The sequence below is a fragment of the Biomphalaria glabrata genome, chromosome 6 (genome assembly GCF_947242115.1).
Source record: "Biomphalaria glabrata chromosome 6, xgBioGlab47.1, whole genome shotgun sequence".
Classification (NCBI taxonomy): Eukaryota; Metazoa; Mollusca; class Gastropoda; family Planorbidae; genus Biomphalaria; species Biomphalaria glabrata.
The window spans coordinates 39175344-39198459 of NC_074716.1; the positions used below are offsets into that span (position 1 = coordinate 39175344).

At 34.7% G+C, this 23116-nt stretch overlaps 1 protein-coding gene across 2 annotated transcripts; it reads right to left on the reverse strand.

The window, feature by feature from the left end:
* Positions 1 to 1023: 1023 nt before the first annotated feature.
* LOC106056459 (uncharacterized) lies at positions 1024 to 21657 on the reverse strand. 2 transcript variants are annotated; one of them, XM_056033175.1, is made up of 6 exons: positions 21478 to 21657; positions 11922 to 12037; positions 7804 to 8079; positions 3381 to 3557; positions 2384 to 2477; positions 1024 to 2045 (listed from the first exon to the last, which is right to left on the reverse strand). In XM_056033175.1, exons 2-6 carry the CDS (start codon positions 12016 to 12018, stop codon positions 1475 to 1477), a joined length of 1215 nt encoding a protein of 404 aa, XP_055889150.1. In that variant the 5' UTR covers positions 12019 to 12037; positions 21478 to 21657; the 3' UTR covers positions 1024 to 1474. The 2 variants fall into 2 exon arrangements, with proteins under 2 accessions (XP_055889150.1, XP_055889149.1); XM_056033174.1 differs by having other exon boundaries at positions 3366 to 3557; positions 21478 to 21655.
* Positions 21658 to 23116: the final 1459 nt, after the last annotated feature.

A 23116-nucleotide genomic window follows, 5' to 3' on the forward strand; every position in this document is an offset into this window, starting at 1 on the left:
CTTCCCTGAGCAACATTGGGCCAGTGACCATAGCCAGTTTTAGACCCTAACAGAAAGTGACCAGAGGGAGGGAAGATTGACACTTAAGCAACATCTTTTTCATCTTTTTCTCATTTATTGATACAAAGAAGATAATTACATCATACTTGTTTCCACTTATACCCTGTTGGTGGAGTTGTTAAGCTCTAAGTTTTGCAACCAAGGAGTGCAGGATTGAATCCTAGTGAACACTGGGATTTTTTTTACTTCAGGATCTTAAGGGTGCCTCTGAGTCCACCCAGTTCTTGTAGGTACCTTACATTAGTTGGAGAAAAGTAAAGGGGGTTATTAGTTGTGCTAGCCACATGACACCTCATTAATGGTAGGCAAAAGAAACAAATGACCTTTACATCATTGACCCCTTAGATCCCAAGGTCTGAAAGGGAAACTTTGCTTTTAGTTTTTATACCTCATTGATAGGAGCATATTTTAGAAAAAAAATTGTCTCTATGATTTTAGATAGTCTGAAGTAATCAAGTGATTTATAGATTATTTTTACAAATCTAAAAAAAAATATTAAATGCACATTCCTTGTTCCTTATGCTAGGACAAATTTGTACAGATGCTTCTTATTCTTCCCTAGTGCTATAGGAGCATGGAATGGGTTGCCTGAACCAGCCAGGAAAACCAATGACTTGGCAGAATTTAAGTGATTGGTTAACATGCATGACAAGATGCATAATGCATAGGAGGTAATCATCTTTTTTTGAAGTAACATCTGTATTTTATAAGATAAGATAATCTTAGTTGTGAATGTTTGGGATTTTAAAGATTGCCAGGTAACAAATTCTTGCCAAAAAAACTGATGTACAACTGATATTTAGTTTTGCAATTTAAACAAAGATAATTTTGTTAAATATGATGTTTAGTTTCACTGGTAGCTATAATTATTACTCCAAGTTTAACATTTTCAAACAATAAAATCAGCAATCATTTTACTTTTTTTTTTATGACAAATTTTCTGCATTTTTGTTTTTCTTTTAAACAGATATTGTCTGAATCTTAAAACAGATTGAATTGAAGCTAATTAAAACTTTTTAAAAAAATATAGTAATACACACATAGATCTAAACATTTTAATAATAATAATAATAATAATAATAATAATCTTTATTATCCGTAAGGAAATTTGTCTTACAATTTGTGCATTACACCAAACAAAAAACATTATAACTATAAGAAACCAAAGTGTACAATTCTTCCTGTATAACAATGACTTACATTTTCAAATGGGAAGATGTCTGCTGTGTATCTTGTCTGAAATATTTACATTTTCACCAAAGGTTAGCATTGTTTGGTAACTATGGGACCCAGAGAGCAGTTTTGTGGGACTAAGTCAAGGAATACTGTATTTCTTTTTTCATTATTGACAGCTTTGTTTGAAACATTGTCAGGTTTAATTTGCACAAGTTCATCTATTTTTATAGCTAAATTTTTAAATCCTACATGATTTTTGGTTTAATCTAGGTGATGCTGCCTCTTCATTTTTTGCAGCCAAACTTGTGAAATCATCTGTTGTTTTCAAATTATTTTTGGATTTTGATTTACTTTTTAGATTTTCATTGAGTTTTTGTCCAATGTTGTTATTTTTGGCATCACGTTTTAGTGATCGTCTTATGTGTACCTCTGTTTGTAAAATAGCAGGGCAATCAACGAATGACCCAGTCAGATCTTTGTCAATATTATCTGAGGTTGGATGACTGGTACTACTCCATGAAACCATCCTGGCAGAAGATTGGGGGGAGGATGGCAAGTTGTTTTCACAGTGGACAGTAACTTGATCCGTTACACTTTCCTCTCCTACTGGTGCCATGCGAGTTTTTGTTTTGCCAGTAAAGGTTCTGAAAGATGAAGCCTTGTTTATGGTCCTTTTGGCAGTCTTGATATCTCGCTCAGCTTGTTCTCTCGTTGCACCAGGTGTAAAGCAAGGCACATCTAAATTTATGCAAGTTGTCTCTGTGCAATCTTTCTCAGAATGTGAGTCTTCCACTCTAGAATTCTTTTTTCTGAAATATCATGCCAAAATAGGAAATAAAAAAAATGTACTGACAAATGTAATACATATTTCTTCTCTTTCTTATATAAATTAATTACAATTAAAAAAAAAACTATAGTCTGAAGATTTTAGACAGTTAAAAAAAAACACTATTTAAACAACATTATAAAAAAATAGCTATTGGTTCAGTTGGCTAAAAATACATACTGAAATAATCAGCAAATTAGAATAATAGTTTCATTCTATTATTTTTTTTTTTTTGTGGATATAGACAATCACTTCTCAAGGTTGTTAAAATTGGTTTGGCCTAAATTGTTAGCATAATTTAACTTATCAATTTAAACTTACTGCAATAGCCTCTTGACAACTAGGACAATGGCTACAAAAAGTGCTATGACTGTCACAACAGATGCAATGACACATCCCACAATGATGGCAGTTTCTGTAAGTAAATAGGCACCTCATGACATACACTGACATGATTGAACAATATGACTAACTAATAACAAAGTTAGATAACTCTAGTTTACCTTTGAAATTAATAATTAATATAATTAATACAATGTTTGACAACTAATTTTATTTTCACTATGTTACTAGAGTAATGAAACATGTATACATCTCTTGGTACTGGTTAAAAATCAAGACTTTACAAAAATAAATAAAGATTAAGATTGATTAAAGTTTAGTGTAAAAAGATATTTACTAATAAAAACTCTACAATCTGTTTAAAAATGAAACAGGAGATATAACAATGTTGTGGACATATTATTTTTCTAAGGATCTCTTTTGTTAATTTCTATAAGTTTCTTCAGATCTCAAGATTTTAAATCCAAGCTCAAACCTCCTGCAGGAAAGCATGGGATAGACGCAGGCAGAATTTACAGCCATGATTATTGTGACGACTATCTGAAGTACATACCAAATCAGGCAGACAACTAGTTTAGAATAGAGTTGCATATTATACAATTAAGTGACTAATGACAAATTTCTGAAAATGACAAATTCTAATGTGATCTAATAAGTCAACCATTTAGTCCCAGGGAGTTTTCTGTTTCATAGCTTACAATATTATGTGATTAGTATTTTAATTTAATTTTCCACATGTTCTAAAAATGTATTCATACCAACTGAAATGAAATCTCCTTGCTTTAAGAACAGTGTTATTCTTCTACTTGTCAAAGGTAACTCATTAGAACTATCTAGATTTTGTCAGAGAAACAGAGACAGCATACTAGAACTGATTATAATTAGATCTATCAGCTTTTCAAAGTTTGCATTGTGACAATGATTTCAACATTAGATCTTATATTGATCATTTTCAATTAACCTTTGAACTCTTTACCGTCATGTTCATTTTTTCCCTTGACTTCTGGGGCCACTGTATACACTGATGGTCTTTCAGAACTACTATTCTGAACAATATTCAGAACATTCAGTCTGCTAACACTAGTAGGCGCCGATTCCCTACTGGACTTCACTGAAGGTGCAGGAGTTGAAGTGGTAGACAGCAGAGACAAGGCTGTAAATAAACGGCATTATATATAATTATAACAGAGATGCCTACATGGCTAAATGGAAATGTGTATTTTGAGGGGCCAATGTGTATTTTCATAAATCTAAAGAGATAGACTCGGGAAAGATTAAAATCCTTCAAGCACATAACTTACACGAAATGCAGCAATCCAAACAATGAACACACAGATGATTTGTCTTAATTCAATCATCCTCACACTCAGTCATCTCCATTCAAACCTCTGACTTTGTTCTTATTCAATCATCACCACACTTAGTAATACGATTATTTTTACATGACAGAACATGGGCGCCCGCAGGGGGGTGCATGGATGTGCACCCCCTGGATTCTGCGTAGCTGAATTCTAGCCAATTTTTGCACCTTCAAATCTATTAACTCTTTCTAAGTAGCAACTGTGGTGCTTTTTCGCTTGAAGTACAGTTGAAAGGATAAAATATTGTATTAATCTAATAGCAATAATAATAATAATCTTTATTATCGAGAAGGAAATTTTTTTAAAGTTTGAGCACTGCACACACAAAAAAAAACTAGCAATCAGGGATTGATGCAGAGCATGTACGTGCACCCCCCCCCTTTCCTGAATTCCAAGTAACCATATTTTAGACAATCTTTTGCACTTCAAATCTATAAACTTCATGAAAGTAGCAACTTAACCAGCAATACTTCCACTTAAGTACAGATGCAAGGATAAGCTATTGAAATAAACTAGTATAAGCTAATCAGGAGTTGATGGTCGACCATGTCTGTGACATTTACTTCTCGAGAAACGATCTTTTCCCTTTGCAACTTGAAATGGAGTGACCTCTCCATTGCTGGGGTAAAGCTTGGGTGGTAAATTTACGAGTGCTGTTTAGTGTTTGCTAGTGCATTAGTTGTTTTCTTTAATAATCTGCATAAATAGAAAGTAATAAGAAAGTTAAAGCTACGACTAAAGTACTAATTTTAAAGCCATAGGTCGCAACTTGCACACCCTTAAAAAAAAATACTGCGGGTGCCCCTGTGACAGAAGGAGGTCTATTTAAAAGGCTCTAAAATAGAATTGCTCTACGTCGATGGGTTATTATTTTTATATTTACATACAGGCAGTGGCGTCACTAGGTGGGGATGCGGTCCGCACCGGATGACACCCGTTAGGGGGGGTGACACCCAAGTAAAAAAATGCACTTTGTAAATAACTGACAATTTAAAAAAAGAAAAAAACGTCATTGGCTAAATATTGGAACATGCTATTTACAATTAATAAGTAGATCTATCTACTTTTTGTTTTCATTTCGACTAAACCTATTTTTATTTTTTAATTTATCAAAAGGTTTAAAATGTTATATCATACTTAATATCTACTTTTTGTTTTCATTTCGACTAAACCTATTTTTATTTGTAATTCTATCAAAAGGTTTTAAATGTTATATCATACTTAATATCACAAGAAAAACGTGAAACCTTACTTTCAGCTGTATAGCAGCTGCAAGTATGTATATGAACACTGCTTTGATTAAACAAAAATGTTTTAATCGAATTTAATGACTTTGTAGCTAGCACCGTAATATCAGGATGCCAACCAGTAGTCACTGTTTAACAAATGAAGACTTTCTTCAGGGATAAAATATTATTGAAATTTCACATGTAATTAATGTAAATTGGAAATTGGAAAATAAATAAGTGGCTATTGAGATTTCTGAAGATGATGCTGTTATTTCATTTTTCTGTAGCCAAGATGAATGAAATGTTACAGTTTGTCCGTCGAATTATTTAGTTGAATATTTTAGGGGATTTTTCTTATTGGCTAGTGCCAAGAATGGTTCTGATGCTTCCTTTTGGGGACGATTTAGTCACTTAATAGCAAAAACTGTAATCTTTTTTAGTCGACTATTTTCAACTAATTGTATTGAAATGAAATAGAAATGTGTAACTTAATTTAATGTGTGATTGAAATTAAGTCCGACATTGGAATATTAAAAGACTTATGAAGAATTCATCTGGATTGGAAAATTGGAAATCAAGAGCATCTGGCTACAAATACATTTGACAAGGAAAATTGGAAAACAAGAGCATCTGGCTACAAATACATTTGACAAGGAAGTCGTTGTTATGACTGATGTAAAGAAAAAAAAAACAATGGAAGGATAAATTGCACGGACTGTTCTATACAAGCAAAATATTTGACACTTGTGACCATATTCTCAACGAGTCTTTATTGAATAAAGAATGTCCACGAGATGATGGGCATGTTATATAGATAAAACCCATAACTGAAAGTACATCTGTCATGTTAAAAAGTTTATAAATGTTTTAGCAAACGACGTAAAAGTATGACTGTAAGCACCTTTGTATTTTGTCTGACAACACACCTGACATAGTGCACACCTAACATAGCACACACTGACCACATTCAGAAGTTATACGATTTTAAGGGAAACAAAAAAGCTGATAAGCCTAACTTAATATCTTAAAATGTCTACAAAAGGTTGAGCTTGATTTTATATGTGGAGCTCAAAGATATGAAAATGCAGCTTCAATGTTTGGAACCATGGAGGAGTACAGAAAATTTATAAAGGATCAACAGAAAAGACATTTAATAAATGTGTATAACATTCACTCAATGTATGTGGTCAACATACTTTTTCAGAAATCAGCTTTTTGCCTAGCATTTTTAATACGATTGAAATATTTTTTTCGTTCTGGAATTATTGCCACTAGAGGCGAAGCTTAAGATCTTTTATTTTACCTAGCTTTATTTACTTTTTTGGGGGGTGGAAGATGAACTAGAAGGCCAAAGATACACAAGAGTAGGCCTATCTTTTAACTATTGACAAAGTGTTGACTAATTAAACCTTTTCTTTAACAAAAGCATTACACGCTAGCCCAAATTGTTATAAAAAAAAGACTCTTCTAAAAAAAAAAAGCACTGTGGTTCAGAAAAAAAATTAAAATAAGAAGAAAATGTCAATCGAGCAATCACCAATTGCCGGACTCACTATTTATTCTTATGTGCATTAATCGTTTTTTAACTCTGAGTTTAAACTCTTATTGGAAGCAATAATTGAAGCAGCAGATAAATTTGAAGCAATCCAACCGAAAAATTCTTTAGTTCAAAATATTGGCACATATAATAATTTTTCAACATGCGACATTCAAACAGAAATACCATGACTGAGAAGGGATCTAAAGGTAACAAAAGTTATTCTTGAAGAAAATAAAAGTTGACAGTGCATGATTCATAAGCCACAAAGACCTTAAAAAATATCTCTAAACCAATTTAACAAAGCCTTCAACCGTTTCTTACCATCTGCCAATCTTGGCGTCATGTGAAAAAGGATTTTTAAAATTAGAATTAAGAACTATTTGAGACAAAAGAACAAACTACACTTTCCCAAAGGGAAATTTTATTAAAAATAAGATCGTTAAAGACATTAACTTTTATCAAGTTAATGATAAGTTTTTAAGTTTGAAATCCAGAAAAAAAAAACAACAGTGTAATTTACTAATAGTTGCATTGTTGCTAAAACTGAACTATAGATTAATGGCAATGTCTTCGATTCCAAAGATTAAGGATAAATGCAGAGTTTCACATGACTACGTGAACCCAGTGAAGTGTAGATAAATTGTAATAAACAAACTGAATTTTAAAATTTAATAGACCCTGATTTTATAGTTGTTGAACAATCAAATAACGTAGGTTATTGTAAACTATATGTATTACATTGCAACGAACTAACGAAAAAAAAAAACATTTTTAAGTGGCGGGCGGGGGGTGACACCCTGAGCTGACCGCACCGGGTGACACCCACCCTAGTGACGCCACTGCATGCATGATCGGCCTTAGATAATTGGAGGCTCTAGAGTCTCGACAAAGTGAATTTGGTGGCTCGAAATGAAATTTAAAAATTAAAAAATAAACAGTGAAAAATAAAATGTATAAAAAACCTAGTCAGGCTAATGTACTCCAACAATAACTTTAGGCACAGGTTTAGCTATTTTTTTTTCTAAAAAAGTTGTTTTGAGTATTGTGTGAGGCCCCCACCAATCGAAGGCCTAAGGAGGCTGCCTAGTTTGTCTATGCCAGAGGCCAGCTCTGTTAGATAATGTTCTAAAATGTCTTTTTTCGTATTTAAACATTCATAGTTCTGTTGGATAGAAAAGCAGTGTGAGTGATCTCCCTGTCCATCATTTGAAAAACACGTGACACACAACTTATTTCATCCGAAGTGAATAAAGAAACCCAGTTGCTTACCCGGACGACAGGAATACAATAACGTCATCATAGTGCTGTATCCACACTTCGCAGAATAGACCTTGTAGCTCTTGTTACATATAGTTTGGCCATTGCAACTGTTGAAGATGCGGGTTTTCTCAACACAATCGCCATCCATGAAGAGGCAGCGTCCCCATTTATTTCTGACGAGCAAAGCCTCTTCAATATCGATTACATCGTCCTCCCCACATTGGATCTTGACCTGTCCCAAATTATGATCTTCATTGCCATCAAAACATATTCGAATTACGCCACCTGGGAAAAATTAATGACAACCTTTTAATGCATTTATAAAAAAAAGTTATTAGATAGCCTTTAAATGACTTTTTAAAAAAAGTTATTTTGTAAATCAACTCTCCTTTATAAAGCTGATGGCGGTCTATAGAATGTAATTTCTCATTCTATTTATTTTTTGTAATGCTTCTATATTATAAAAGTTCTGTCTAGTTGACTTTGCACAATAACGTTCTTCTATTAACAATCCACCCATGATCCACCTAATGATCACAGTGACGGTGCGCAAAATGTTCATGTATGTTCATGTATGTCTATTTACTGAATCAACTCTTTACCTAATTCAAAGAACCATTTGAGATTTTTAACGGGAATCTATATATATAATTATCTTCATGGCACAAGCGTTTGGACAGGCAAGAAGTAAAGGAAAGATCACTCTTTTATTTCTGCATGTCGGACTAGAGTTACCCCACGTAACTTTAGCGAAAAAAAAAGTGGGGGACGGACTAGAGTTACCTTACGAAAAAAAAAGAGGGGGGGGGGAGAGAACAAGTAGTATTCACCCGTCAGAAAAAAAGCAGGGCCAGACTTAACCGTTGTGACCAAGAAGCCATGGAAAGATCACTCTTTATTTCTGCAAGTCGGACTAGAGTTACCCCCTCGTTACTTTAGCGGGGAGAGGGGAGGGGAGAACAAGTAATCTACTCTGTATTCACCGGTCACTAAATAGCAAGGCTGGAATCAACCGTTGTGGGGTTCTATGCGAAACAGATTTGGCGGGGCCAAGTTTGAGTAGGGATACGGATAATAAGTGAAAATTAAGAATTTGTATTCGAAAATAAATTCGTCTTTGCATTTTATTCATTCATTTACTACCTACTAATTACTTTAAGAGCCTTGCGTGTAGTGAGGCAACTCAAAGAGACATAGACGTTTATTTACACGAGATCACAGGTACACAAAACAACATCTATCTTAGGCACAATCTCTCCATATAGGCTCTCAACTTGGGCGGAAATCGTTCTCCTCTTCTAATGTTGACATCCAGTCTATTCTATAACATTAGCACTAGCCTGGATGGCGGTGCGCATTGCAGAGTTATAACAATATCATAGAGTATATCATAATAATTCTGTTTCCTATATAGATCAAGCTCAATTACAAAATGTTTCAATCTATCTACGAGAATTGTTGACCTCAAGTAATTCTTCTTTAGTTTGAGGCGCGAGAAGCTTCTTTCACCAGATTATACAATTACGGGTAACGCATAATAGCGTTTTTACTTATCGCGCGTAGGATTGGCGTTTTCCATGTTGAATGACACCCCAAAATGACAATTTTTGTCTATATATTATAAGAGAATTGTATGAGTTTTCAAAAGATTTTTTCGTATATTTTGCAATTTCTGGAGATTTCCAGGAGCTCCTGGTAAATCAGGAGGCTGCGGAAATTCTGTTATAAGTTATACAATGGTTTAGTTTAATAATTTACACCTAGAATTATCGGGGGTTCTTTGAAAGTGCGGTGCCCACTACAGTCGCATAGGCTGCATTTGCCTAAGGCCGGCCCTGCAAAATAACGGTGTATGTTACGCCGTGGGTCGACTAGTATCCGTTAAAAAAAAGAGTGAATGAGTGTTCAAGATCTACGCCAATTTTAATTTGAAGATGATTATATTTTGAAACATTATAATATTCAAGCCAGAGTTTTCACTGTTAGGCCAAACTCTATTTGACGTTTTTTTGACCGTTAGCCAACAACAGAAATATATTTAGCCAGAAATCAGGGGATGCTGAAGTTTTTAATGTCACAACAGATGCGTGACATTGTGCTCAGTCAGCGAATTTTTAAAGACTAGTTGACATATAAACAATGATATACAACTTTTGTTTGATTAAAAAGGTTCAACAATACTTAGGGAAGTGTAAACAATAAGAAGGCGACCTGGACAGTATATTGCTTTGTTATGACATTACCTGGACATTATATTGCTTTGTTATGACATACGATATATGTCTGCTTCGGAATCGTCACATTGAAGATGATTACATCCTAATCTGTAGGAGGAGTGGTGATAGCAGGGGGGGCAGTGGGTTTGAACCCGGGACCATTGAGAGCGCATACCGTACGACCAGGCAGGCATCCTGTATAGTAGACCTATCCTATTAGTTCAGTGGCTTTATCTTTTATTGAAAGAAGTATACATCTAGGCCTATATGTGTTGTTCACTTTAAATGCCTTTAACGTGCTGGTTTAAAATATATTTCCTTACGCTTTAAAATAAAAAAATAATAATATAAATTAATGGTGAGCCAATCGGAGACATATTTTGAGCACTAACAAATACACACAAAAAAACATGGCGATCCCTAAAAATGGAGAAACCTTCAACTAGATATATTACATTTGCATCTCTATTTGACGTGCGAGGCCGTAGAGGAGCGGATATTAGCTCAGACCACTACCTTGTCAGTGGCAAATGTAAGCTCCGGCTGAAACGCCGACTAAAACGAGTCATTCGACAATGACCGTTTAACGTGGACAAGCTGAAAGACTGCAATATTGCAGGACAGTTCCAACTGAAACCAAAGAACCGCTTCGAGACTCTTGCCTAAAAAAATGCAAGTAAAAAAATACAAATATATATCTCAAAATCAAACAAAATAATTAATTATCAATAATTAATTGACTAATTGGTTAATTTTTTAAATTGTTTAAAGCGTCAACTTGATACGATAATGGGTATGGAAATAACGTGTACAATTATCTAAGGGGACAAAACCCTACATATTCAGCAGTATCTGCGAATACTGAAGGATTAATTTTCCTTGCTGATATTAAACAAATAATTTTCTCTAAACTGTTGCCCTCTAAGACAATATTATTTTTTAAAAAGCATCAAAAAAACAAAAATCACAGGCACAACACTACCGGATGTAAAGGAACTTTTTGAACAAAATGTCTCAAAAAAATCGGAGAAATCTTGGAACGTCCTTCCTCGGTCAGACTTTATCAACGCCACTCGTTGGTCGGGAAACATGAGAAGAATCATGATGTCTGTGTGTAGTCGCTCATTGAACTATTTATGTTGTGTCTGTTCTATTTATGTATGTTTCTATTGTGTTGTTTTAATATGAGAAAAGAGTCCTTGCAATCACCACAAATTTCCATAAAGCAGCCTTAGTCTTAGTCTTAATGATTCGTTTATTGTCTTCGCCAGTGAATGATTGTGCAAAGTTTCAACTTGATCCGAGTATGGGTATGGGATCAATAACTGTACGAACCAGACAGACAGACAGACAGACAGAGTGAAGTGAGTTGATTTAAGCTTTGTAAAAAAAAAACAAAAAAAAAAAAAAACTCATAGAGAAGAGATTCCTTAGAAATGTAGGCCCTATACCTCTGGACTAGGCATTGCCAATTAAAAAAAAAAAAAGATCAATGCATTCTCACGATGACTGCCCAGTCACTCGCAACAGCTATGAATGGCTATGATGATATGATGGATTCTGCCTAGGCTTGAACAAGGCAGATTAACCGAGTGCAGATCGAGCCAATGTTCCGTTGGTTCATAGTTTGCATGGCTCAGGGAAGTAGTATAGAAATATTAATTTAAAGCAGGCCTGCAAGAGTATATTATTTACACTTTACAAAGTACGCAACTTTGACTTAACCTGAAAATTCCTCAACATTTTTTGGTCCATTAGACCAATGCATCCAGGATTTCCCTAAGAGATATAGAGCGAATTATAATCACAAGTAGTCTTTATCAACATCAATAACTTATCAAGTTACATAGGTCACACTTAAACGAACATGTCCAATACTTATAAACACATACATCGCTAGCAAAAACTTACTTGCCACCAGGGTCAATGGACCAGGGAATTGCAGTAAGAAAACCAGTAGAAGGTTAGCTACCCTGCTGCAAGACCAACCAACTGCTCCTGCCAACATTGTTTGAAGTCCATAGGATCTGTAAGAATAAATTCAACATTAGAAATTAAATATGTTTATAGTTTATAGAGCTTAACCGCATTTTTTAGACAATTCAAAGGAACTTGTCCATCTTATTAAAATAGCTATTTCCCAAAGCTTTCTTTTGTGTGTGGGGGGGGCAGGGGGAAGAGATATATTACAAAGCATCATATGACCAGATCAAAGTAGGTACAAGAATGACCAGCATGGTCTACACATATCTCTCTAGCGGTTTCCTGACATCTCATCATACGAGACATTTCATCATTGCAACATTTCATCACCATAACATTTCATCATAGCATAAAGTGAATTTTGCAAACATAAGTACATGTAGGTGTAATTAAGTCATTAACATACTGAGCAAGTTAACCCAAACCTTAACCTTAACCGTAAGTGATGAATTGCTATAATGATGAAATGTTGCAATGATGAAATGTCTCGTATGATGAGGTGTCTGGTCACCCTCTCTAGCACATCAACTTGGACACACCCCAAACATGAATGTATGTTTGTTTAAGCTTACAAGTTTCGAACGTTGCTTTGGAAGTGAAGATTATTATATCCTAGTCCAAACCTCTTACAGGAGGAGGGAGGGGTCGAACTCAGGACCATCAGCCAAAGCTGACACGACCAGGCAGTATATGTGCTACTAGAGCATGGAATGGATTGCCTCAGTCAGACAGTATATGTGCTACTAGAGCATGGAATGGATTGCCTCAGTCAGGCAGTATTTGTGCTACTAGAGCATGGAATGGGTTGCCTGAGTCAGGCATTATATGTGCTACTAGAAAATGGAATGGGTTGCCTGAGTCAGACAATGTGCTACTAGAGCATGGAATGGGTTGCCTCAGTCAGGCAGTCTATGTGCTACTAGAGCATGGAATGGGTTGCCTGAGTCAGGCATTATATGTGCTACTAGAGCATGGAATGGGTTGCCTGAGTCAGGCAGTATATATGCTACTAGAGCATGGAATGGGTTGCCTGAGTCAGGCAGTATATGTGCTACTAGAGCATGGAATGGGTTACCTGAGTCAGGCAGTATATGTGCTACTAGAGCATGGAATGGGTTGCCTGAGTCAGGCAGTATATGTGCTACTAGAGCATGGAATGGGTTGCCTGAGCCAGCCCGGAAAACCAGTGACTAGGCAGAATCTAAGTCATTGGTTAACATGCATGACTGAATGCATGAGGCGTAGGACGTAAACTTCTTTTTGAAGCAACGTCTGTATTGTATAAGATAAGAAGAGAGGATATGTAAGTATTCCGTTGTGTTCTTTAGCCTGCTTCCTGTAATGCGGATGCGGGTCTTAGCTAGTAACAATATTTCGTCATTATTTCTTTATATGAACTATCTACCACATTATAGGAATCACTTGTATCTATAGTAAACTTTTTTTTTTTTGCAATCAATTACATTGTTTCAAATTTCCAGTAGACATTTCTACAATTATCTTATCTTATGAAATACCGGTACAGATGTAATTAAAAAAAAGATGATTACGTCCTACGCGTGTTCCTCATTCGTACTAATCAATTACTTAAATTCTGCTTCATTGGTTTTCCTGGCTGACTCAGGCAACCCATTCCATGCTCTAAAAGCACTAGGAAAGAAGGAGCATTTGTACAAATTTATCCTAGCATATGGAACAAGGAATGTACCTTTATCTTTGTGTCTTTCTGAGCCCCTTATTTTATTACTTTTGTTTTTGTATTTGAATTTTATTATGCAATGTTTTATGTATAATTGCTACTTTATTTTTATCTTGAATTTACTGATTATAGTATAGATGGGTATTATTTTCATTCATAAACTAGGCATTTAGATACATTTTGAAATTCACTTTTGATAACTTGATTTCAAAGTCAGTACATAGAATGACAACTAGTTCATTATTTAATAGCAGTTAATTATAATAATAATAATAATAATAATAATAATAATAATCCCTGGAAAATGTATCAGTGGACACTGTTAAAGAGACTGCAATGAATTTTGTTTCTCTCTAACGAATCTCGACCCTAGCAGTGCCAAAGAATGATTAGTAGTTCGTTTGTAACATAATAATATGGTACACAAAGCTGTAATGTGAGAATCCTTGCTAGCTCGCAAGTCCTCAGTTCCTCAAGTGAACTTTGTATTTTATATTCAATAATAAAATTGCCATGGGAGGTCACCGGCAGGTTACGCACCAGGTCTGGTCGGATCTCAATGGAGGGAGCATGCCATCTAAAACGTGAAGAGACGGGGGTGGGGGCTGTGAAAGAAGGAGGACAAGAGAATAGGAGGGGAAAGGAAAGCCTTGTTTGGGGAAATACAACAATGCCCCTTTTCTGATTGGTGTCCCCCAAGCCCAGCCCACGCTCTAGATTTTTCTTTTTTTTTCAACTTAAAACATAACAGATGGGGATAGGTCAGGGTCAGGAAAGCCCACGCGACCACGAGGAAACAACGACCGATAGAATGTAGAAAAATACAAAATTTCATAGAAAAAAAAAAGCCATAATGTCTAGACTATTTTTTTTTAAAGTTATAGTGGTATTTTATTGACAGGCCATATAACATAGTTCTGTTTATTTTATGTTGAATTATTATTTAAAAGGACATAAAAACTTATTAACTACTTCTTCTTACATGTCAATATCATTGTATTGTGCAAGTTCAAAAAAAGCATTAACCCTTTCCTTAATGGAAAAAAAATTCAATTGAAGTCTTATTTGCAGCATTGAATTTCTTAGGTCCTCGCGGTTACAAATAGCATTCACAATGTAATTCTTGCAATCACATATTATCTTATCACTACAGACGTTCCTTCAAAATAGATAGTGCCATTCTTTCATGTGTTAATCTACTAGTTAATGTCAATTAGTAATTTCAATAGTTTCTACATGCTGATACAGGCAACTCACACCATGCTCTATGACACTTGCGAAGAAAGAGTTACTAAATAAGTTAGTCCTAAACATGCGGGGAAAGAGATGCTTTATTATGTTTTATAATTAGGTGATTAGGCGACACAAAGTTAATCTTAGATTAGACCTTTCAATTTTTTATGTTTTTTTTTTTTGTTTTGGGTTCGAATTTCTTTGAGGACAGGGATTTTTTAATTTCGATACTTTTAGGTGCCCGAGTCCAACTAACAGTCTAATGGGTATCTGATATTAGTTTTTTAAAAAGCCAGTTGGTCGCTGTGCTGGTCAGATGACACCCGTGAGGCACAAAAGCAGATGACCTTTGCATTATCTGCCCAACAGATCGTATAGCATGGAAAGGGATAGTTACCGTCTTTAGATTATATAAAATTATATCAATGTTTATAGAAGAACATTGTAGACGGGCTTTTAACATCAACAGTTATGTCCATAATAACACAGACTTTTATTACACTTCTTGAACACAATAAATAGGGTCATTAATGCTTATCATAAAATATGTTTACTTTTAGACTGTACATTTCAATTTGTTGTCACCAACATTTTACGGTGGTGAACTCAAGTGAAACAGCTGGCTTTCTTTGTAAAATGTTTTACATGCTTCGGAGGTTCGTCAGAGTTGAAGATAATCCATTGCCTAGTCCAAACCTTTCGCAGGACGACAGGTAATGGCGGCGGGCAAGGTATGAACCCGGGACTATCGAGACAACCGAACGACAGTCCAGCGCGCATTATTTGAGCAAATGTATAGATACCTTTCGGATCACTTTGAAAAAGGTTTTAATCCCGCCAGGGAGGAGAAACGAAACAATGAACTTATCTAGTAAGTAGCCAAATATACATCTTGTCACGTGATGGTGAACAAATGTCACATGATGGTGAGCAACATGTATGTTTGCACTTCTATATTTTGTTTAACTTTTAAATTTAGACTTACAGTATTGGACTAATATTGAGTGTGCATAGCTGCATAAATTATAAATCCTGCATTAATCCTATATTTTGGGATCCGATGATTATTCTTGAATTGAAGGAAAGTTGTTTTTTATACATATTTCATAACATAGATAAATAAAATTATGTAGCCTAATTAAAAGTTCATATAAAGTTGTATTTTTAATTTAATTAAAGACTTTATGTATTAGGGCCTATATATGTTGTCCTTTGCGTCACCTCGGCATTATCTCTAATTTACAATGGGAAGCAGTTACAAATTAAATTGAGGGTCGAAAACAATAATTGATTTTATTTTGTTGCGAAATGTGTGTGTGTGTGTCTTTAATTGCTAAGATTTCATTGTGTCGATTTAGTAAACACATTTTTAACAAGATTACAAAGAGAGTTTGTGTTACACAAACTCAGAGGCGGCCCCCGTCGAAGTCGGATCCCTGTCGGATCTGCATATTCGCAAATAATATTCAAGAGGTGATTTAATTTTGATGTAAAATGTTTTACACGTTTCGGATGTTCCTTCAGAGTTGAAGATAATTACTTCCTAGTCCAAACCTCCCGCAGGACGACGGGGGATGGGAGCGGGCAGGGTTTGAACCCTGGGCCATCCATAAATCTGAACGACAGTCCAGCGCGCAAACCGCACGACCAGGCAGCCATCCGATGGTCAAAAGTAATAATGTTTCAAAGATTCATTTGCCGTAAATTTAAATTTAAATTTAATAAAAAATAGTAGATTAGTTTTAGTATATTAAAACATTACAATATTGATCAAAACGTTTGGAAATGAAAATCTACACTTTTTTTTTTACACTTTAAGTTTAGAAATTGAAATTCTACATCTTAATCTAGTCTATTTTAGTCTAAACTAGATCTAGAAATTCTAGATCTAGACTCTAAAATAATTTTAATTAGAATATAAATCCAGATCTAGATATACTGTAATAAAAATCTAGATCTAGTTTAAAAAATCTAGATTAGATCTAAATCAAGATATCATTCCTTTTTTAAACGCGAGTCACATAACGAGGCTTAATAAACATTACTATACCGAGTTCTTTTTTCATTTCATTTGAAGAATTAATTCCATATAACGTCAGAGGGAAAAAAAAAACACTACGTCACACGGCCTAGCTAGACTAAAAATCGCCTTCATCTATAAGAGCCTTTTATCGAGTGTTCATAGACATTGGTGCACCGAGTGCGTTCTTTTAGTATTTCATTTAAAGAATTCATTCCATATGACGTCAAAGGAAAAAAAAACACTACGTCACAAGGCCTAGCTAGACTAAAAATCACCTTTATCAACACGAGCCATTTCTCGAGTGTTCATAGACATTGGTGCACCGAGTGCGTTCTTTTAGCATTTCATTTAAAGAATTCATTCCATGTGACGTCAAAGGAAAAAAAAAACACTACGTCACACGGCTTAGTTAGACTAAAATATGTTTTCATTAATACAAGCAATTTTTTCGAGGGTTAATAGACATTGGTGCACCGAGTGCGTTCTTTTAACATTACATTTAAAGAGTCCATTCATATGACGTCAAAGAAAAAAAATTCCATTACCTCACAATAGGCTAGTACCGGTACCATAAAAAAAAATGTCTTTATTTACACGAGATATTTAACGAGGGTTCATAGACATTGGTGCACTGAGTTCTAATAGATATTATTTAAAAAGGATCAAAGCCACATTGTTTTTGCGTTTTGTCTGTCAGTCGGTCTGTCCGTTATCTTGATATAAAAAAAAACAACTAAAAGTTATTAAAAATTGATTAACCTTTATTTTACGTTTCAAAACATCGCAATAATTTTTAGGTATGAACACAATTGAAAAGTTTATATAATAGATTGTTCCGGATGTTTGTATAAATAGTAAAAGAAAAAGAGAATTTCAGATAAATGTAATACCGTTAATTAAATTTTTTGGATGGTCTCGTATAAAAATTAGATGTACTACAGCCACGTGGAGAGATTTTCATACCTTACTTTGGTGTTTGGATTCTGTTTTCCTTAAAAATCGGAACATAATATTAACGATAATTAGATTTTTTAATGTTTTAGGTAGAAAGTTAAATGTACTGTAAGAGAGTAGTGAGTTAAAATATTTTTCTTAAAAATCCGTAAAAACATTATTTCGTAAATGAGAAGATTATTTGTTTATTAATTAGAAGAGGGAGTTCAAACAATTATTTGGCGTTAGTAGATTTTTAAATAAATTCGGAAATTTCTGGCGACGATTTGTAAGAAACAAAATCCGGAACTTTCTTTATCGATTACAAAACTTCTATGTTATGTTTTACAAGAAAATTAAATGTCTAAAAAGTAATTTTCAGTAATCAATTCTAGTAAATTACTTTTTTTAAAAGCCTTATATAAGTCAGTATAGAGATTATGATTTAGCATTAGTATGCTATTTACATAAAAAACGGAACAACATATTATTGATAATGTGTTTTTGCAACGTTAAAGCATGGAAATTGAATGTAATATAAGTTAGAAGAGCAAACAAACATTTGTTGGCGTTGATTAGTTTTGCACAAAAAATCCGGAACATTCAATTTTAGATACTTAAAACTATTGAGATGTTATGGGAGGAACATTAAAGGGTAAATCAGATTTTCAATAGCTTTTAGAGTTCTAGTTTTTTAAATCTAATCGTGACGGACAGACCGACCAACAGACAAAACGCACAAAAATAATCTTCTTTTATTCGGATGGGGGCACTAAACAAAAAATAAATAAAATCTGATTTTTAAAAAAAGTTAAGGAATTGGTTTAGCACCTGATCATGTTGCGACGTTACGCTACTGCACGAAAATCGCTGCATAAAAAGTCCATTAAAAAAAATGTGCGTGATATTTACATACAAAGTGCATTATTAGCCTTTATAAACAAACAGAAATGTTTTCTTTTAATTTTAGCAGCTAGTTGACCAGAAAAAACGTCTTTAACTATTATTTGTATTTGTTGTAAACATTTCCTGTACATTTTAAAAATATATTTGACTAAGTGATACTGAAAATACACAAAAATTGTCCATCTTTGTTAGCATATTGTAACATTGCCTCCCTTACATTTACGTAATTGTTTTAGAATTGGTGTATTTTTATGAAAAAATCGCTTGCATAATTAATTTTATAAATTAAACGGTTTGCTTTTAGAAAACCAAAAGTAGCCGTTGCACCTAAACTTTTCAAGCCGGATTTAATGATGAAATAATATTTTTCATATCTCTTCTAGTTTTCGAGATCTGAGTGTGACAGACGGACAGACGGACAGACGGACAGACGGACATTTTGCACAAACCTAATAGCGGCTTTTTCCCCTTACGGGGGCCGCTAAAAAAGTAAAAGATCATTTTTTTTTTGCAGGACATTTGCCAAGCTTTGGCAAGGGAGGAGGGAGGCAATCATGCCAACCCTTAACTTTACAGGTGTGCTTTCATTGTTCGCATCTTCCAGGCAAGTTCTCCATACCGGCCCAGGCCGTCTTCCAGCAATAACTTTGTTTGTGTATGTGTGTTTAATGTGGGCTAGGGTGAAAGAAATTGGCCAGGTGGGGAAATATTTAACACACTTCGATTTTTTGTTCTTCTTGCAACAGGTAAAAACCATGTGACTTGAAAATAAAATGTGCTGTAGCTGTTAAAGTTACGATCTTAAAAACATACGTGAGTAGAGGCACAGCAAACTACCACCTCACAACAGATATGTCATAGTTTAATGAATGCAATCTTTCAAAAGTTCAAATCTGACGATGTCACTAGACATTCCTCCCCCCCCCCCCACTTGTTAGTAGTTTGTTCATTGTAAAAGTATCAAATGGTGACTTTGACTTTAACATCAAAAGTGAACAGTTGGAAAAAGTAGAGACGATGGAATATTACACACAAATCTAGATCTATAGCTTTGTGTTCAGAAATGAATGTTTTATTGGTACCTTGATAAAAGGAATAAGTAGCATACCGGCAATATATAAAGTACAACACTGTGTTTGTATGTGAAATGGGGGGGACGGGGCTTGATCATCGAGCCAAACCGAGACCAAGCGTTACAGTAGGCCTCAACACTGACCTGCAACGTCACAACCTGTGTGTACTTTTGACCAATAGCTCATTGTTATGTGGTACAGACCTGTGACATGGCAACTAGCTATGGAGCTCCACTGCCTAAAGGTTGTGACGTTGCGGGTCAGTGTTGGGGGTCTTCTATGACGATTGGTCTCGATCAAAAATAGCACCACATTGTTCTGACAAGAAAACTTTTTTTTTTTAAATGAGATGATTGCCAAATTCGACTGAAAATCGGAAAAATTGTCAAACTTACATATCGATGGGACAATTTACAGTACATTTTTATTTCTTTTTGACTGGTTCACAATGTGACCCAGTAAACAAAAATTATCACAAACTGTTTATACGCGATTGATTATTGGTTAATAGTTAGAAATACGTGACAGTTAACAGCATTTTTCTCATATTAAATGAAATGCTATAAATCTTTAGAAAAATATATTATAGACTGACAAGACTAGATCTGTATACAGGGCCGGCCCTAACAATGTCGGGGCTCTGTGCAAAATTGATTGCGCGGGGCCCAGTCTGAGTAGAGTTAAGCATAACTGCATAATGTCAAAATTAAGATTTTGTATTAGAAAATACATTCGTCTTTACAATAAATGTTTATTATATGAAAGCTGACATTGCTGTTTTGTTTTTTATCGCGCGAAGTATTGACACCCCAAAATGACAACAGGATGTCCTGGAAAATCAGGAGGCCACGGAAACCCTGTTATAATACATGTTATAATGTTTTATAATTTAATAATTCACACCTAGAATTAGCGCGGGGCCTATGAAAGTGCCACTGTCATTCACACTGCCTGTCTGTTATGACACACTATGCATGTGTCACTCTCACACACCCTGCATGTGTCACTGTCTTTCACATTGCCTGTCTGTTATGACACACTCTTACACATGAATGACTACCGATCATTCATGCCTGCTAGACAGTCGTCTATATATTCTCTCCCTTTCTATCTATTTATGTATATATAATTTACCCACTCGCACCAAGTCTGATTCTTTCTTTCTCGGTCAGCCTCCGACCATCTTACTTTTTATAAGCAACATATTAACATAGATCTACCTAGCTCCTGTCTCTGCATTTAGGCCTGCATTAATTATTCGCGGCAGGCACACCAAATATAATCAAAAATACTATACAAACCAAAGGATGAAACATAATTATTTTACTTTGTGCTGGAATAATATACTTTGGTTTACATTTTGCTCTGTTTCATAAGTAAGTGAGTTGTTTTTTTCCACTTAAAAAAAAAAGAAACAAAATTCGGTTATACACAATTGAAATGAGTAAAAAAAACAAAAACAAATTTAAAGTCCAGTAATGAATGATCGATTGGATTGGAACTAAATAACGAAATCGGCAAAGTTTACGTTATTTTTTTGAAATGCAGCATACCCTGTATAGATCTAGAAGGTTACTCCTAGATGAATAAAATCTATATTGATAAAATAATGCATACCTAGACGTATAGATTTAGATGACGTACTCCTAAATCAAGTAATCCCAGAAATCAACAACAAAGAGAATGTGCAGAAGAGACAACACCGACACGCTCCCACCCTTTCTAAAAAAAAAAAGAAATACGGTGGGTTGTAGTGGCAACGCTTCAGTCCAGGGTGAAACACCAGCAGAGAGGGGCCCGTAGGGGCATGGGAAATGGAGCAGGCGCTTAACTGTTGTGACTACTTGTGACCTCGCTTTCTCTCTGGCTTCCACCCTCTCCCCTACGCTCTATCCATCTTCCTCTACATCCCGCGCGTAAAAAAAAAAATATATAAGCATTGCATTTTTTTGTAAACGCGGGTGGAGTGGGTTATACGCCCAACTCGTATATGATAATAACATTTCCCATGTCGCAGGGTTGCTTCCAGATCCCTTGTTTACATAAGATATTTGAAGACTTCCGAGTCTTAATTCGCTGAGAGGGAAAAAAAGGGGGAGGGACGACGACGGGAGAGTATGTTTCTTCACTTTCGTTTAAATTCTCTTTGCGTGCCATCACATTCTAAACCTTTTTTTCCCCCTAATATTCAGGCTGTTGCACAGCAATTTTTAGTTGAATTCTTTCAAATACTCCCAATGATCATCAATTGCTTCTTACTTTCGAAAACTGAAAATGTGATGTTAGTTTACTAAGATTCATAATTTGACCAAGTCATCCAGAATCCATTCGCGTTGTTTTACAGTCCGTGACATTTAGGATAGAAAGCGTCTTATCTTATGTTATAATATACAGACGTTACATTAAAATAATAGCTACAATTTTTTTTTATTGCTTTCACTTTTTGATATAGAAATAAAGACAGTGTTCAATTATTCTGTTTTATTACATGTAGATAAGAAAAGCAACTAAATATATTTCAGGGGAGATTTAAGAAAATAAGGATGAAAATAAGGATGGGTTCATTTTTTTCCCATTTGTTTTTTTCTTCTCTTTTCCGCTCAATTAAGTTACATATTTTCTCTCTCTCTCTCTCTCTCTCTCTGTCACTCTCTCTGTCACTCTCTCTCTCTCTCTCTATGTATATATATATATATACATAGAGAGAGAGAGAGAGAGAGAGAGAGAGAGAGAGATAGATAGATAGATAGATAGATAGATAGATAGATAGATAGATAGATAGATAGATAGATAGATAGATAGATAGATAGATAGATAGATAGAAAAAGAAAAAAGATAGATATAAATAAATAGATGGAGAAATAGATAGTAGATAGATATATCCTAAAGTCACGATAAAGAACTCTCAATATTGTCTAAACTATCTAGAAAAAAAAATCAAATTTTACTTCATTAGCAAAGCAGGTCTTGTTTTTTTTTTTTTTTTTTTTCTCTCGCAGGTTTTTCGTTTATTAGAAGAGGAAACGAAAGACTGCACAAGAGTTGTAGCATGGAAGCTTACTTTTAAAGTTGTGTAACAAAATTGTGGGAAGCACCTCCCCCCCCCCCCCCCCCATCCCACGATAAATAAAAAAACACGTTTTTTTTTTTTAGAAGATATCCTAAGCTGCTTTAAAAAAATAACTTCTGTTTTCAGGGATATCTATAATAGTGTTTCCTATCAGCAGTATAGTAGGCATGAAGGCGACGTAGTGGA